This window comes from Nerophis ophidion, linkage group LG05 (assembly GCF_033978795.1).
Source record: "Nerophis ophidion isolate RoL-2023_Sa linkage group LG05, RoL_Noph_v1.0, whole genome shotgun sequence".
NCBI classification, from domain to species: domain Eukaryota; kingdom Metazoa; phylum Chordata; class Actinopteri; order Syngnathiformes; family Syngnathidae; genus Nerophis; species Nerophis ophidion.
Window position 1 is genome coordinate 79103278 of NC_084615.1, and position 18851 is coordinate 79122128.

Consider the following 18851-nt stretch of genomic DNA (forward strand, 5'->3'; position numbering starts at 1 on the left):
AAGCAAACCCAATCAGCCAAAGTTGTACGACACGGATCCAAACACACCTCGAAGAAAAAGGGCACAAAATGAAATCACAAGTGCTGCGAAAACCACAAATTGAAGAACTCCGCTACATCCGCGCCGGTCGAAAACCAACGGCGACCCTTCATATTTGATCGGCGCGGCAATTAATTGACGAACGCCGTTGGAACGATACGGCCTGGCTCTCCCCTCTTAGGACATCGATTCACACCTCCTCTGCCGCCGGTGCAAGGAACTGATCAATCTCGCTGCCTCTTCATCTCGCCGGGATATAACCTCCTTCCCTTTTGTCTTTAGCCAGGAAATGAGTCCGGCGTTCAATAACTGGGCTGCGAATTAAACACACCTTAGTGAAGGAGGATCACCAGAAAATGCTTGATTGGATATCAATTCATTTGCTGACGCCCCTGATTATGCCGCTGGGAGCGATGCAAGACAACAGGAGGAGAGGAAAGACGCTTAAGGGCTTAAGTCACTACAATTTTGCTGCAAAATAAACATATTTAAATGCCTGCTTGTCTGTTTACTTATCCTTTACTTATCCACACACACACACAAATACACTGCAAAAAGTCAGTGTTCAAAAACAAGATTTTTTTTTTTTTTCAAATTAGGGGTATTTTATTTGAACTTGTCACACCTATGGATCATGTTTTGTTTTGATTTTGGTCATTCAGTCACGTTTTGCACTTCCTAGGTTTTGTTTGTTTCCATGCCAACCTATTAGTTTCCCCTTAAGTAGCGCCCCGAACCTCAGCCTCTCACACCTGTTCTTGTATTACCACAGCCAGTACTTAAGTCATTTGCTTTCTGTTCATCATTCTGGGAACTTTGCTATTTGCATTCTGCTTCATGCCTTCACGATTACCTGCTACGCACCCTGCTATCCATGCCCCTTGTTTCGGTCACAGTAAGTGTTTTTGTTTTAGTTGTTCATAGTTCTGCCACAGTGCGAGTTTAAGTTTATAATTTATCGTCTTTCATGCCACCGAGCAGGTGTTTTGTTTTCCTGTTTTTATTTTTGTAGCCAAGTTTTTTACCTCTTTGTGAGCGCCCTTAGTTCGATTATTTTTGAATTTAGTATTCAAATAAACTAGTACTTACACTCTCGTTTGGCTCGTCCCGTATCCTCTCTGCATCGAAGGACAAAACCAAATCCGAGTCCAAGCCTGACAGAATTAACAAAATTATCTGCCAATAGAACAATAAATTGTACTACACACAAATATTTTTGCATCCTTTGTGCCAGACACAGACGAGATAAAAAAATAACAAAAAAAAATGATTGGAGAGGAGAGTTTTGAATATATTAATGTAAGTGTTAGTTAGTGTTCAAAAACAAGAAAAAAAAATGCCAAAATGAGGGGTATTTTATTTGAACTAAGCAAAAATATCAGCAAATAGAACAAGAAAATTCAGCTTGTCAAGACTTTCCAAAACAAGTAAAATTTAGCTAACTTCAATGAACCTAAAAATTACCTTAAAATAAGTATATTCTCACTAATAACAAGTGCACTTTTCTTAAGAGAAAAAAAATATATCTTTTTGCTCAATATGTTGACAAATATTCTTAAATTAAGCTCCTGTAGAACTTTTTAGTGTCTGGCCTGGTTCTGTAGGCTGTCAGTACTTTCAATAATTACACTGCAAAAAGTCAGTGTTCAAAAACAAGAGAAAAAAAAAATAATACAAAAATTAGGAGTATTTTATTTGAATTAAGCAAAATGATCTGCCAATAGAACAAGAACATTTGGCTTGTCAAAACTTTCCAAAACAATTAAAATTTAGCTAACCTCAACGAACCCAAAAGTACCTTAAAATAAGTATATTCTCACTAATAATAAGTGCACAAAAAAATCCCAGCCAGACGTCCACACACACACAAATACACATTACACTGCAAAAAGTCAGTGTTCAAAAACAAGAAAAAAAAAAGGCGCATATTTGTAACAATGCTAAAGTTGTTTATACGGCCACCCTCAGTGTGACCTGTATGGCTGTTGACCAAGTATGCTTTGCATTCACTTGTGTGTGTGTGTATGTAAAAGCCACAAATATTATGTGACCAGCTGTTAGTATGGAGGAAAAGCGGACATGACGACAGGTTGTAGAGAAGGCTAAAGGCAGTGCCTTAAATGCACGCCCCCAATATAGTTGTCCAGGTGGAAATAGGTAGAAATTCAGGAGAATGGTTGCCCCGGGAGATTTTCGGGAGGGGCACTGAACTTCGGGAGTCCACTGGGAAATTTGGAGGGTTGGCAAATATGAGTATTAGCGGTGAATGCGGTGTTACAGCGGCACTGACGCTCTAATGCTAAATTGATATTGCCTCAAGGGCCAAATTAAATTACACGGCGGGCCAGAGTTTGACACCCATGCCTTGAAACAAGTAAAACACTCTAACATGAAATCTGCGTAGTGAGAAAAATTATCTTATCAGACAGAAAATGAGAAAATGTCACCCTTAGTTGAGATATTTAAAGGGGAACATTATCAGCAGACCTACATAAGCGTCAATATATACCTTGATGGTGCAGAAAAAAGACCATCTATTTTTTTAACCGATTTCCGAACTCTAAATGGGTGAATTTTGGCGAATTAAACGCCTTTCTGTTAATCGCGCTGGAGGCGATGACGTCAGAATGTGACGTCGCCGAGGTAACACGGCCGCCATTTTAATTTTCACATTACAAACACCGGGTCTCAGCTCTGTTATTTTCCGTTTTTTTGACTATTTTTTGGAACCTTGGAGACATCATGCCTGGTGGGTGTGTTGTCGGAGGGTGTAACAACACTAACAGGGAGGGATTCAAGTTGCACCACTGGCAAGAAATCTGCCGCCAGACCCCCATTGAATGTACCAGAGTGTCTCCACATTTGACCGGCGATGCTAAGACAGACATGGCACAGAGATGTATGGATAACCTGCAGATGCATTTGCAACCATTAAGTCAACGAAATCACAAAGGTGAGTTTTGTTGATGTTGACTGCTAGCTAATCGATGCTAACATGCTACGCTAATCGATGCTAACATGCTATTTACCGGCGGTGCTAAAGCAGACATGGCACAGAGATGTATGGATAACCTGCAGATGCATTTGCAACTATATTACGTTTCCTTCCACCCACATTTAATGCGAAAAAAACACTTACCAATCGACGGATTTAAGTTGCTCCAGTGTCAAGAGATGCGAAAGTCCGATCGTTTGCTAAGCTTTATGTTTCGGGTGATGGAGTCCCCTATGACTAAAGTGTGGTGCCCGGTAGACTGGGGTGTAGGACTAGCTAAAGGGCTAAATCCGTTATGCGTCTCAACCGGTACACCGTAGCTTGTAGGCCGCTTAGGGCTGCTACAAGCTGGGCTAGTTACCTCGCTACAGCTAACGCTAGCAGATGTGTCCGCAACATCTAAAGTTACGAAATTACACTGCTCTAACTGGCGGACACGGCTCTCTAGTAGAGCCAGCCTATCCATGAGTAAAGTGCACGAAGCGCAGGAAGCCATACTCACAGAAACTTTCCGTCGCCGAGTGGAGTGCCAGCTGTCTTCGGGAAGTGGTGGTCACAGTGGCGGGGGAGATATGAGTACAACCTATTTATTATTATTATTTATTTCAGTAGGCCTTTAACTTTTATGTTCACTATTTTATTTAAGGACAAACTTGCATTAAGAAACATGTCTAATGTACCCTAAGATTTGTTTTGTTCAAATAAAGCCATTTTTTTGCGGTGCCCTTTATTTAGAAGTGTATCAACGTACCGAAAAATATTGAAGTACATTTCGGTACCAAAAATATTAGTATCAAGACAACACCCACTTGACATGTTCTAAACTTTTTTTTTGAAAACCTACCATTATACAAAATCATTTTTAGACAGTTCCTCCAAGGACTCAAGTGGGAATGTGCGCCCCAATAATGGAGTCTCTCAGTCTGCGACTCGCAGGAGTCAAGACACCATTTCTAATGAGCATTTTTTTCTTTTCTTTTCTTTTTTTTTTTTTTTGCGCAAGGGATGTGTCTTCCGACTCGGGAGCTTTTGACACTCCGGTGTCTAATAATACCCGGAGAAGGACAGAGTTTCCATAGGAACACCCAGCGAGCGAGAAGACACTGCAGTGGAGTAACAGTGATCTGCTCCCCACTGCCACTGACACCTGAACACACCCCGCCATACATGTGGTGCAGATAATGCAAACACACTCTTTGATCACACCTGCACACACACCTGCAGTTTATACACAATGTCCGACTGTTCCTTTTGCCTTTGTATCTTTCCCTCTAATGAAGAGTGGGGAGTGGGGTCGATGGCATGGGATGAACTGCAAGAACTCAAATCGAAGTAAGATTAAAGGGGAACATTATCACAATTTCAAAAGGGTTAAAAACAATAAAAATCAGTTCCCAGTGGCTTTTTTTGAAGTTTTTTTTCAAAATTTTACCAGTCCCCGAATAGCCCTAAAAAAAACCTTAAAGTGCTTGATTTTCGCTATTTGCGATGCCACTATCCATTTCCCTGTGACGTCATACAGTGCTGCCAATGTAAACAAACAATGGCAAATACCACAATCAATCAATCAATCAATCAATCAATCAATCAATCAATCAATGTTTATTTATATAGCCCCAAATCACAAATGTCTCAAAGGACTGCACAAATCATTACGACTACAACATCCTCAGAAGAACCCACAAAAGGGCAAGGAAAACTCACACCCAGTGGGCAGGGAGAATTCACATCCAGTGGGACGCCAGTGATAATGCTGACTATGAGAAACCTTGGAGAGGACCTCAGATGTGGGTCGGCGGGTGGTGGCGATGCCCATCTCTGCCCTTCGCAAGGGACCCTCTTCAAAACACAGTCTTTCTAAATGATTGCCTCGTAATACACTGTACTTTGTGTGTGTGGTCCAATCCAACCATGTCCGCTTCACCGCTCTGTTCCATAGTAAAGCTTCACCGTCATCTTTCGGGAATGTAAACAATGAAACACCGGCTGTGTTTGTGTTGCTAAAGGCGGCCGCAATACACCACTTCCCACCTACAGCTTTCTTCTTTGACGTCTCCATTATTCATTGAACAAATTGCAAAAGATTCAGCAACACATACGTCCATAATACTGTAAAATTATGCGATGGAAAGAGACGACTTATAGCTGTGAACGGTGCTGGAACAAAATGTCCTCTATAATGCGTGACGTTACGTGGACGCGTCATCATACCGCGACGTTTTAGCATGATACTTCCGCACGAAATTTAAAATTGCAATTTAGTAAACTAAAGCGGCCGTATTGTCATGTGTTGCAATGTTAATATTTCATCATTGATATATAAACTATCAGACTGCGTGGTCGCTAGTAGTGGCTTTCAGTAGGACTTTAACATTAAAGTACCACTGATAGTCTCACACACACACACTCGGTGTGGTGAAATTCAATGTTTATCAATCAATCAATGTTTATTAATACAGCCCTAAATCACAAGTGTCTCAAAGGGCTGCACAAACCCCAACAACATCCTCGGTTCAGATCGCACATCAGGGAAATTACCCTCTGCATTGGATCCATCTGCCCAGGTGAGGGGAGCAGTGAGCAGCAGCGGTGGCCACGCTCGGGAATCATTTTGGTGATTTAACCCCCAACTCCACCCCTTGATGCTGAGTGCCAAGCAGGGAGGTAATGGGTCCCATTTTTAGAGTCTTTGGTATGACTCAGGGTTTGAACTCGCGCCCTATCGATCTCAGGGCGAAGACTCTAACCACAAGGCCACCGAGCCGGGCTTACATACAAGACAACTCGTCTTTTAGTAGTAAGTAAACATTTAGCTGCTGACATATGCCGTAACATGTTGTGTCATTTATCATTCCATTATTTTGTCAACATTATTAAGGACAAGTGGTAGAAAATGAATAATTCATCTACTTGTTCATTTACTCTTCATATCTGCATATTTTCTCTTTCATCAGGCTCTATCTACACTTCTGTTAAAATGTAATAATCACTTTTTCTTCCGCTGTTTGAATGCTTTACATTCGTTTTAGATGATACCACAAACTTGGGTATCAATCCGATACCAAGTAGTTACAGGATCATACATTGCTCATATTTAAAGTCCTCGTGTGTCCAGGGACGTATTTCCTGAGTTTATAAACATAATATGATTTTTCATTTATATTATTTTTTATTCTTTCCCATTTTTGCTTGATGTACAGCTTAACTTTTAAACTCACATGAACTCGGGCCCAGCGAAGCCGGTGGCGTTTCTGGGTGTTGTTGATAAAAGGATTTCGCTTTGCATCGTAGAGTTTTAACTTGCACTTAACAGATGTAGCGACAAACTATAGTTACTGACAGTGGTATTCTAGAGTAATATCCTGAGCCCATGTGGTGGTATCCTTTACACACTGTTGTCGGTTTTTGATGCGGTACCGCCTGAGGGATCGAAATTCAGGGGCATTCAATATTGATTTTCAACCTTGCTGCTATTACGTGCAGTGATTTCTCCAGATTCTCCGAACATTTTGATGATATTACAGACCGTAGATGGTGAAATACCAAAATTCCTTGCAATAGCTGGTTGAGAAATGTTGTTTTCAAACAAATTGCTCAGGCATTTGTTCACAAATTGGTGTACCTTGCCCCATCCTTGTTTGTGAATGACTGAGAATTCCATGGAAGCTGCTGTGATACCCAATCATGGCACCCACCTGTTCTCAATCAGCCTGTTCACCTGTTGGATGTTCCAAATAAGTCTTTGATGAGCATTCCTCAACTTTCTCAGTCTTTTTTGCCCCTTGTGTCAGCTTTTTTGAAACATATTGCAGGCGTCCAATTCCAAATGAGCTAATATTTGCAAAACATATCAAAGTTTACCAGTTCAAACGTTAAATACCTTGTCTTTGCAGTCTATTCAATTGAATATAGGTTGAAAAGGATTTGCAAATCATTGTATTCTGTTTTTATTTACCATTTAAATGGGGTTCAACAACACCCAGAAGCCCAGGCGTTTCTGTGTGTTATTGATAAATGGCTTTCGCTTTGCATCGTAGAGTTTTAACTTGCACTTAACAGATGTAGCGACAAACTATAGTTACTGACAGTGGTTTTCTGGAGTGTTCCTGAGCCCATGTGGTGATATCCTTTACACACTGTTGTCGGTTTTTGATCGAAAGTCAGGGGCATTCAATGTTGGCTTTCAACCTTGCTGCTTAGGTGCAGTGATTTCTCCAGATTCTCTGAACATTTGAATGATTATTACGGACCGTAGATGGTGAAAAGCCTATATTCCCTTGAAAAGCTGGTTGAGAAATTTTGTTCTTAAACAAATTGCTCTTTACTGGTTTTAGGTTTTGTATATGTAAACATATATTTTTCTTCTAAAATGTGTTGGGTGTGGCTTAAATACATACATCCCACAAAAGTACAATACTTAAATGAATTTAAACCACATGAAAAACAGCCAATATTTCAGGTGGAAAATAAATGCTGCTCTCAGGTGTGATGAATTAAAAACAAACAAAAAAAAGCTTTCTTTGAACCGTTGTACAAGTTTGGAGCGCAGCTGGAGGTGAAATGCGGTCCATTATATTGAATGTTTTTTTTTTCCTATTGAAATGCAGGGTCTCTTCTTTTATGGAGATTTGAAGCGAGCTGAAGTTCCCTTAAGGCCACCGACAGCGTTTATTCTGATGATACACATCTTAAGTGTGACCGAACTGATGTTAGTGTCGCTCTGCTTTTTTTTGCATCCATCGCTTTCATTCTACGCCACAGGTGTCGGACTCAAGGCCAGATCTGGCCTGCGAAATTATTTTATGATATGTGTTAATAAACTACTTCATATTTTCTCACTAAATGTAATACATGTACAAAAACAGTACAAAATAGTACAAAAAGTTATAATGCGTTAAAGTACATTTATTTCTGTTTTGTAACGTTGATATATGACTGTTGTTTTGAGGGTTGTGCCAGCGGATATGCTTTTGTTGTGTTAAAGGCCTACTGAAATGAGATGTTGTTATTTAAACGGGGATAGCAGGTCCATTCTATGTGTCATACTTCATCATTTCGCCATATTGCCATATTTTTGCTGAAAGGATTTAGTAGAGAACATCCACGATAAAGTTCGCAACTTTTGGTCGCTAATAAAAAAGCCTTGCCTGTATCGGAAGTAGCAGACGATGTCACGGGTTGTGGAGCTCCTCACATCTGAAAATTGTTTATAATCATAGCCAGCAGTAGCTAGAGCTATTCGGACTGAGAAAGCGACAATTTCCCCATTAATTTGAGCGAGGATGAAAGATTTGTGGATAAGGAAAGTTAGAGTGAAGCATTATTTAAAAAAAAAAAAAAAAGGTGACGGCAGTGTGAGCGATTCAGATGTTATTAGACACATTTACTAGGATAATTCTGGAAAATCCCTTATCTGCTCATTGTGTTAATAGTATTTTCGTGAGATTATAAAGTCATACCAGAAAGTCGGATGGCTGCAGTGAACGCCGGTGTCTCTTGCGGCATAGCTCAGTTGGTAGAGTGGCCGTGCCAGCAACTTGAGGGTTGCAGGTTCGATTCCAGCTTATGCAATCCTAGTTACTCTCGTTGTGTCCTTGGGCAAGACACTTTACCCACCTGCTCCCAGTGCCACCCACACTGCTTTAAATGTAACTTAGATATTTGGTGTCACTATGTAAAGCGCTTTAAGTCACTTGAGAAAAGCGCTATATAAATATAATTCACTTCACTTCACATTTTTTTTCATTCTGACAGAAAAAATATATGTACTGCTTGAAACTGCATGCCTTTTAAACTTTAACAATATTCAATATTACAACAAATATTACAGTATATTATCATACTTTCCAAACAATTTTTGTCTATATAAAAATATATACTTAAATATCTGCTTGACTTATGATTTTACAGCAAACTACCAATCAAATTAATACACATTGTTGCAAACTGGCATGGCTGCTGTTGTAGTGACCCCAAGATGCAGGAACCAGGAGGACGCGGAGCAGGTAAGATGAAGTTTTTTAATATAAGTGGTGTGTGTAACAATTCTCAAGCAATAGTCAATCCTCCAGCACAGAGGTGCAGGCGAGGCAGGCATGAATAGCAGCCTGCTGATTAGCACCAGGTGTGGCCGGGCTGCCAATCAGCAGCAGGTGAGGGGAAACATGTAGGTAATGAGAGTGCTGACAGGCAATAAACATCAGACAAAAAAAACAAACAGTAATGAAGTGACAGATTGTGACAAAAAATGACAGTACATTTTACAGTGTTCTCTACCGCATATTACTGCAAACAAAAAAATAAGAAAATGTTTTTTGCGTTGAAATTCTGTTGACTGAGCTGCCATATGTTTACTGTAAAATCTTGTTTTTTAACAGTGTATTACTGTAAATGGAAAAACAAAAACAAAAATTTTTACAGTAGAAAAACTGGCAGCTAAGAATAAAAAAAGGATTTGTACTAAAAACCAATGATAATAGTAAATAGGAAACTTAATAGTACAATTCTGGCAACTAAGCAGCCAGCTTTTTCCGTAAAAAATAAAAAAAATTAAAAACAGTTGTACTGTTTTTATATTTACCGTAAAATGTTGTCATTTAAATTTTTTTTTATTTGAAAATCAGTATTTTACATTAACATTTTGTAAATGTAAAGTTTTTACTATAAAATTGACAGTATATTTAAAATACATATCTTTATAATTAATAGGCCAGCACGGTGGGACAGAGGTTAGTGCATGTGCCTCAAAATACGAAGATCCCGGGTAGAGATGTCCGATAATATCGGCAGTCCGATATTATCGGTCGATAAATGCTTTAAAATGTAATATCGGAAATTATCGGTATCGATTTCCAAAAGTAAAATGTATGACTTTTTAAAACGCCGCTGTATGGAGTGGTACACGAATGTAGGGAGAAGTACAGAGCGCCGATAAACCCTAAAGGCACTGCCCAATCTCATAATATCTACAGCTTTTCACACACACACAAGTGAATGCAAAGCATAATTGGTCAACAGCCATACAGGTCACACTGAGGGTGGCCGTATAAACAACTTTAATACTGTTACGAATATGCGCCACACTGTGAACCCACACCCAACAAGAATGACAAACACATTTCGGGAGAACATCTGCACCGTAACACAACATAAACACCACAGAACAAAGAAGTCTCTCTGTCTGAACCAAGAACCCCTTGTAGCACTAAGTCTTCCGGGACGCTACAATATACAGCCCCTGCTACCCCCCACACCTCAACCCCGCCCCCCTCAACATCCTCATGCTTTCTCAGGGAGAGCATATCCCAAATTCCAAGCTGCTGTTTTTAAGCATGTTAAAAAAAAAAATGCACTTTGTGACTTCAATAATAAATATGGCAGCGCCATGTTGGCATTTTTTTCCATAACGTGAGTTGATTTCGGGAGAACATTCGCACCGTAACACAACATAAACTCAACAGAACAAATTCCCAGAATCCCTTGCAGCACAAACTCCTCCGGGACGCTACAATATACACATTTTTATATATTTTTAAAAAGCCTTCTTAATGATATGCATGCTGGTTCTAGCTTTTGGGCTGTTTCTAGTTTTATATTTTGTTTTTTTAATTATTTTTATTATTATTATTATTAATATCTTTTTATACTGTGGCACTATGAGGTTGTTTGCTCAACGTAAAGTTTTTTTTTTTACAAATAAAATCTATTATTATTATTATTATTATTATTTATTTTGAAAAACCTTGTTACATTGTTTAATTCAGGGGTGTCCAAACTATTTCCACTGAGGGCCGCACATTGAAATATCGAAGCAAGCGGGGGCCATTTTCATATTTTTTATTTTAAAAACTAATGCAATATATACATAAAAAAAATACACCCCCTCCGCTACCCCCTACACCCCCACCTCTGCCCCACCGCCCCTAACCCCGCCCACCTCGACCTCCTCATGCTCTCTCAGGGAGAGCATGTCCCAAATTCCAAGCTGCTGTTTTGAGGCATGTTAGAAAAATTATGCACTTTGTGACTTCAATAATAATAAACATAGCAGTGCCATGTTGGCATTTTACTCCGGCTTCCTCCCACCTCCAAAGACATGCACCTGGGGATAGGCCCCTCCCACCTCCAAAGACATGCACCTGGGGATAGGCCCCTCCCACCTCCAAAGACATGCACCTGGGGATAGGCCCCTCCCACCTCCAAAGACATGCACCTGGGGATAGGCCCCTCCCACCTCCAAAGACATGCACCTGGGGATAGGCCCCTCCCACCTCCAAAGACATGCACCTGGGGAGAGGCCCCTCCCACCTCCAAAGACATGCACCTGGGGATAGGTTGATTGGCAACACTAAATGGTCCCTAGTGTGTGAATGTTGTCTGTCTATCTATCCGCCACCCCGGAATGGACAAGCGGTAAAAAAATGCATGGATGGATGGCCCTAGTGTGTGAATGTGAGTGTGAATGTTGTCTGTCCATCTGTGTTGGCCCTGTGATGAGGTGGCAACTTGTCCAGGGTTTACGCCGCCTTCCGCCCGAATGCAGCTGAGATAGGCTCCGGCACCACCCCGAAAGGGACAAGCGGTAGAAAATGCATGGATGGATGGCCCTAGTGTGTGAATGTGAGTTTGAATGTTGTCTGTCTATCTGTGTTGGCCCTGCGATGAGGTGGTGACTTGTCCAGGGTGTACTCCGCCTTCCGCCCGAATGTAACTAAAATAGGCTCCAGCATCCCCCGCCACCCCGGAACGGACAAGCGGTAAAAAAATGCATGGATGGATGGCCCTAGTGTGTGAAAGTGAGTGTGAATGTTGTCTGTCTATCTGTGTTGGCCCTGTGATGAGGTAGTGACTTGTCCAGGGTGTACTCCGCCTTCCGCCCGAATGTAGCTGAGATAGGCTCTGGCACCCACCGCGAACCCAAAAAGGACAAGCGGTATAAATTAATGGATGGATGTATAATTAATAATGAAATCCATATGCAAACGTCCTCATTATTCACTGTTCCAAGCAGCCCTCCACCATGAAAAGCAGTTGGATATCCCTGATCTCCACCTTTCAGGCTAGTACACAACATGTTTGGGCTCCTCAAGCGAATAGACGGCCAGCAGGTTAATTGTTGATGCATCTAATGCAGTGTAGCATTTCAAAATAAAGGCACGGCGACGTGGTGCTACATCTCCATATGTCACTCAGTTTCCTCCCGATAATGAGGGCAGTGATGAGTGGATGTGTTTGTGCAGAGCAGGTGAAATCTTTTTTTTCCCTGACAGCAGAGTGATCTCGCGTCGACAATGCATACAAACCCCGTTTTCATATGAGTTGGGAAATTGTGTTAGATGTAAATATAAACAGAATACAATGATTTGCAAATCCTTTTCAAGCCATATTCAGTTGAATATGCTAAAAAGACAACATATTTGATGTTCAAACTCATAAACGTAAATTTTTTTGCAAATAATAATTAACTTAAAATTTCATGGCTGCAACATGTGCCAAAGTAGTTGGGAAAGGGCATGTTCACCACTGTGTTACATCACCTTTTCTTTTAACAACACTCAATAATAGTTTGGGAACTGAGGAAACTAATTGTTGAAGCTTTGAAAGTGGAATTCTTTCCCATTCTTGTTTTATGTAGAGCTTCAGTCCTTCAACAGTCCGGGGTCTCCGCTGTCCTATTTTACGCTTCATAATGCACCACACATTTTCCATGGGAGACAGGTCTGGACTGCAGGTGGGTAAGGAAAGTACCCGCACTCTTTTTTTACGAAGCAACGCTGTTGTAACACTTGTCTTGCTGAAATAAGCAGGGGCGTCCATGATAACGTTGCTTGGATGACAACATATGTTGCTCCAAAACCTGTATGGACCATTCAGCATTAATGGTGCCTTCACAGATGTGTAAGTTACCCATGCCTTGGGCACTAATACACCCCCATACCATCACACATGCTGGCTTTTACACTTTTTGCCTATAACAATCCGAATGGTTATTTTCCTCTTTTTTCTAGAGGACACCACGTCCTCTGTTTCCAAATATAATTTGAAATGTGGCCTCGTCAGACCACAGAACACCTTTCCACTTTGCATCAGTCCATCTTAGGTGAGCTCGGGCCCAGCCAAGCCGGCGGCGTTCCAGGATGTTGTTGATAAATGGGTTTGGCTTTGCATAGTAGAGTTTTAACTTGCACTTACAGATGTAGCAAACAACTGTAGTTACTGACAGTGGTTTTATTAAGAGTTCCTGGGGGCATGTGATGATATCCTTTACACACTGATGTCGGTATTTGATGCAGTACCGCCTGAGGGATTAAAAGTCTGTAATATCATGGCTTACGTGCAGTGATTTCTCCAGATTCTCTGAACCTTTTGATGATTTTATAGAGCGTAGATGGTAAAATCCCTAAATTCCTTGCAATAGCTCGTTGAGAAATGTTGTTCTAAAACTGTTCGACAATTTGCTTACAAAGTGGTGACCCTCACCCCATCCTTGTTTGTGAATTACTTAGCATTTCATGGAAGCTGTTTTTATAGCCAATCATGGCACCCACCTGTTCCCAATTAGCCTGCACACCTGTGGGATGTTGCATATAAGTGTTTGATGAGCATTCCTCAACTTTATCAGTGTTTATTGCCACCTTTCCCAACTTCTTTGTTAGGTGTTGCTGGCATCAAATTCTAAAGTTTATGATTATTTGCAAAAAAAAAAAGAAGTGTTTATGAGTTTGAACATGAAATATGTTGTCTTTGTAGCATATTCAACTGAATATGGCTTGAAAAGGATTTGCAAATCATTGTATTCTGTTTATATTTACATCTAACACAATTTCCCAACTCATATGGAAACGGGGTTTGCAGAACAATGCTTCAGTTACTTCAGTTTCTTGCCCAGGGAGTGTCGGTGCAGGTTTGGTACATCAAGTTGGAACAGGTGACTGACCTCTGGAGTGGAAGTCTCCCGCCGTGCTGTCGATGGGCGCCTTCTTTATGGCCGAGGAGCGGTAGACGATGTGCGACCTTCCTCCCGCTGCCCCCTCCTCCTCCTCGATCGCCCCGTCGCCTTTTTCCATCGGCTCGATAAAGAACTCCTCTTGCTCCGTCCTGATCATGCCCGCCTACAAAATTCAAACCAAGATGTCGGTGACAAGGCAAGAAGCATCGGGTGTTGAGTCGTGTACAACATGATCCATCAATCAATCAAAGTTGACTTATATAGCCCTAAATCACCAGCGTCTCAAAGGGCTGCACGAGCCACAACGACATCCTTGGCTTAGATCCCACATCGGGGCAAGGAAAAACTCAACCCGATGGGCTACAATGAGAGGAACAATAACAGGACGTCAACCAGGTTAGCCAGGTTAACTAGCCGGATGTTAGCCAGGCTAATTCAGGAGACAATTCCCAGTTTCTCCATTCAACATGTTTGAAAAGGAGACGGAAGAAGCAGAGCTTATTTAATCAAACCCCTTTTCCTTTACATAGCAGTTGCTAACACTTTTGTTCACTTCCTGTTAGGGTGCTACGGTAAACCGGTATTAGTATAGTATTGCAATAAAGTGGAAAAGTGTTCTGTGGTCTGACGAGACCGCATTTCAAATTGTTTTTGGAAATATTCGACGTTGTGTCATCCAGACCAAAGGGGAAGCGAATCATCCAGACTGTTATCCACGCAAAGTTCAAAAGCCATGATTGGCTATAAAAACAGCTTCCCAAAAAATGCTTAGTCTTACACAGGAAAGGATGGGGCGAGGTACACCCCTTTGTCCACAACTGCGTGAGCAAATAGTCAAACAGTTTAAGAACAACCTTTCTCAAAGTGACATTGCAAGAAATTTAGGGATTTCAACATCTACGCTCCATAATATCATCACACAATCTGGAGAAATCACTCCACGTAAGCGGCATGGCCGGAAACCAACATTGAATGACCGTGACTTTTCATCCCTCAGACGGCACTGTATCAAAAACAGACATCAATCTCTAAAGGATATCACCACATGGGCCCAGGAACACTTCAGAAAACCATTGTCACTAAATACAGTTCGTCGCTACATCTGTAAGTGCAAGTTAAAGCTCTACTATGCAAAGCGAAAGCCATTTATCAACAACATCCAGAAACGCTCCCGGCTTCTCTGGGCCTGAGATCATCTAAGATGGACTGATGCAAAGTGGAAAAGTGTTCTGTGGTCTGACGAGTCCACATTTCAAATTGTTTTTGGAAATATTCGACATTGTGTCATCCGGACCAAAGGGGAAGTGAATCATCCAGACTGTTATCGACGCAAAGTTGAAAAGCCAGCATGTGTGATGGTATGGGGGTGTATTAGTGCCCAAGGCATGGGTAACTTACACATCTGTGAAGGCACCATTAATGCTAAAAGGTACATACAGGTTTTGGAGCAACATATGCTGCCATATAAGCGCCGTCTTTTTCATGGACGCCCCTGCTTATTTCAGCAAGACAATGCCTAGCCACATTCAGCACGTGTTACAACAGTGGATACTTTCCTGGCCCGCCTGCTGTCTAGACCTGTCTCCCATGGAAAATGTGTGGCGCATTATGAAGCGTAAAATACCACAGCGGAGACCCCGGACTGTTGAAGGACTGAAGCTCTACATAAAAGTGAAGTGAAGTGAATTATATTTATATAGCGCTTTTCTCAAATGACTCAAAGCGCTTTACATAGTGAAACCCAATATCTAAGTTACATTTAAACCAGTGTGGCTGGCACTGGGAGCAGGTGGGTAAAGTGTCTTGCCCAAGGACACAACAGCAGTAACTAGGATGGCACAAGCGGGAATCGAACCCGCAACCCTCAAGTTGCTGACACGGCCACTCTACCAACCGAGCTATGCCGCCCCAAAACAAGAATGGGAAAGAATTCCACTTTCAAAACTTCAAGAATTAGTTTCCTCAATTCCCAAACGTTTATTGAGTGTTGTTCAAAGAAAAGGTGATGTAACACAGTGGTGAACATGCCCTTTCCCAACTACTTTGCAGCCAATAAATTCTAAGTGATTTATTATTTGCAGAAAAAAAATAAAGTTTATGAGTTTGAACATCAAATATGTTGTCTTTGTAGCATATTCAACTGAATATGGCTTGAAAAGGATTTGCAAATCATTGTATTCTGTTTATATTTACATCTAACACAATTTCCCAAATCATATGGAAACGGGTTTTGCACTTAGATTTCAGTTTTGGCAGTGTTGTTAGTGAAATGTGTGTCATTTAGACACCATGGGTCCTTTAAACAAGGCGCACAAAGCGTTACATCATGTTGTATTCGCAATCTAAACATGAACCTTCCTCTCTGTTGAAGGCAGGTTGAAGGCAGAACTAGTCTTTCACTTTGGGGAGGAGGCAGAGTGCCGCAGTGACTCCCCTCCTGAGACTCAGCAGAGGCCAGAGTGACACTTGGCGTGTGAAATGGCCACACCGGGAGATGAGACTGTCCTTCTCCCGTCCAGGACCAAACACCTGCTGTCAGGTAATTCCGCACATCTGTCTTTCGCCCCAACATTCGCACATCGGATGTGTGCCCAACTCGCCGAGAGAGAAGCTGACATGCAGAACATTGAGGCGAGAAAAGAGGCGGTTGAAGGATGCACATGAAAGCGTGGATCAGTCTTTCTTATTGCATGTGTCTGCTTAAGACAACTGGTCATCGCCAAGGAAACGGTCGAAGGAAGTCTTTGGGGTCCGGCACGCGGAGAGAAAGAAAGCTTTGGAAAAAAATACCCACACAAATATATCTCCTTACTTTACCGCTACTGTATTTCCTTGAATTGCCGCCGGGTATATAGAATGCGCATGTCTAGAATTTCCACCGGGTCAAACTCGTCACGTCACGAGTGACACTTCACCTGTCATCATTTTCAAAATGGAGGAGGCTGATTTCAATCATTTAAAATTGCATAAAGGGAAGAAGATTAAGAGCTATTCAGTAGGATTTAAGGTCCAAGCTATTGAATATGCTCAAAAGAACAGTAAGCAGCTATGTTTTATTAATATACCGTAGCTGCGTGTGTCAAATAGGAGTCATTAAATGACTCCCGCCTCCTGGTGGTAGAGGGCGCTAGTGATCCTTCTTGCGACTACTCGGCTGCAGAAGAAGTGACAACAAGCAACGATCGTTTATTTTGTTCCTCTCGCTTGCACTTTTAACATGGAGGATTACATATGTAAAATAAAACAGTTTTCTAAACTGGACTTTCAATGGAAGCAGGAGGTAATAAAGGGAGATCTCCATTGAGACAGAGAGACTTTTAAAACTGAAGAAAGATAAGGAAGACTTCTATAAACAAGTTATCGATGCTTTTGATCAGAAGGAGCTGCGCATGGACTTAATTTATAAGCAAAGGTAAGACCATAATAATGTTGTTTTTTATTAAATGTGCTTTTCATGATGGTATCCTTACATCACACTCAAATGTATAAGCGCAGGCCTAAATTTACCGCCTGACTTTGGTAAGCGCGGGAGTGAGAAGAGGTTTTAAATTAATTAGCGCCCCGGCGGCAATTCAACAAAATACGGTAATTACAATTTACGCAATGATTTCAAAGGATTACCATTTTCTATTAATATAATCACTGGGTTGATACAAATTAATCAGAAATAAACATGATAATTATAGGCCTGCTGCAATGCAAGCAGCCCATATTATTTTATTTTTTTTACTCTATATTTGTTCTTCAGTGTGTCAATGGGTGAATTTGATGTACGATCTAAAGCGGTTCAGGTATCATTCAAAGTATAGTAAAGCGCAAAATGTATAAAGACTAGAGATAGCCGATAATATCGGACTGCAAATATTATCGGCAGATAAATGCTTTAAAATGTAATATCGGAAATTATCGGTATTGGTTTCAAAAAGTAAAATGTATGACTTTAAAATGCGGCGGTATGGAGTGGTACGCGGACGTAGGGAGGAGTACTGGGCGCCGATAAACCTTAAAAAAACACTGCCTTTGCACATAATATCTACGGCTTTTCACACACACAAGTGAATGCAACTTTAACACTGTTACAAATAAGCGCCACACTGTGAACCCACACCAAACAAGAATGACAAGCACATTTCGGGAGAACATCCGCAGCGTAACACAACATAAACACAACAGAACAAATACCCAGAACCTCTTACAGCACTAACTCTTCCGGAGGGTGTCCCAAATTCCAAGCTGCTGTTTGGAGGCGTGTTAAAAAAAAAAAAATGCACTTTGTGACTTCAATAATAAATATGGCAGCGCCATGTTGGCTTTTTTTTCCCATAACTTCAGTTGATTTATTTTGGAAAACCTTGCTACATTGTTTAATGCATCCAGTGGCGCATCACAACAAAATTAGGCATAATAATGTGTTAATTCCACCACTGTATATATCGGTATCGGTTGATATCGTAATCGGTACTTGGACAATATCGGAATATCTGCAAAAAAGCCCTTACCGGACATCTCTAATGAAGACCGTTTCATTTTAAATGTGTAAAAAGGCTAAAAAAAGAAAGATGCCACAAATATGTTAATTAAACACCTTTTACATCGGGTTGGCACAGTTTAGGTTTTATTCATTGTTATTTTTATCATTTTTATCATGCTGTCAGCGAAGAAAAAATCCATCATTCGTCATACGCAAATACGGTATTAGCTTTCACTGTTATGCTGATGACACCCAACTCTACATGCCCCTAAAGCTAACCAACACGCCGGATTGTAGTCAGCTGGAGGCGTGTCTTAATGAAATTAAACAATGGATGTCCGCTAACTTTTTGCAACTTAACGCCAAAAAAACGGAAATGCTGATTATCGGTCCTGCTA

General features: G+C 41.1%; 1 protein-coding gene across 2 annotated transcripts in view; it reads right to left on the bottom strand.

The window, feature by feature from the left end:
- LOC133553647 (A disintegrin and metalloproteinase with thrombospondin motifs 2-like) overlaps positions 1-18851 on the bottom strand; it is a 338493-nt gene that overhangs the window by 176032 nt on the left and 143610 nt on the right. For both annotated transcript variants that reach the window (XM_061902099.1, XM_061902098.1), the window contains exon 3: positions 13971-14145. In XM_061902099.1, the coding sequence (XP_061758083.1) occupies positions 13971-14145 (175 nt within the window). The remainder of the gene's footprint in view (positions 1-13970; positions 14146-18851) is intronic.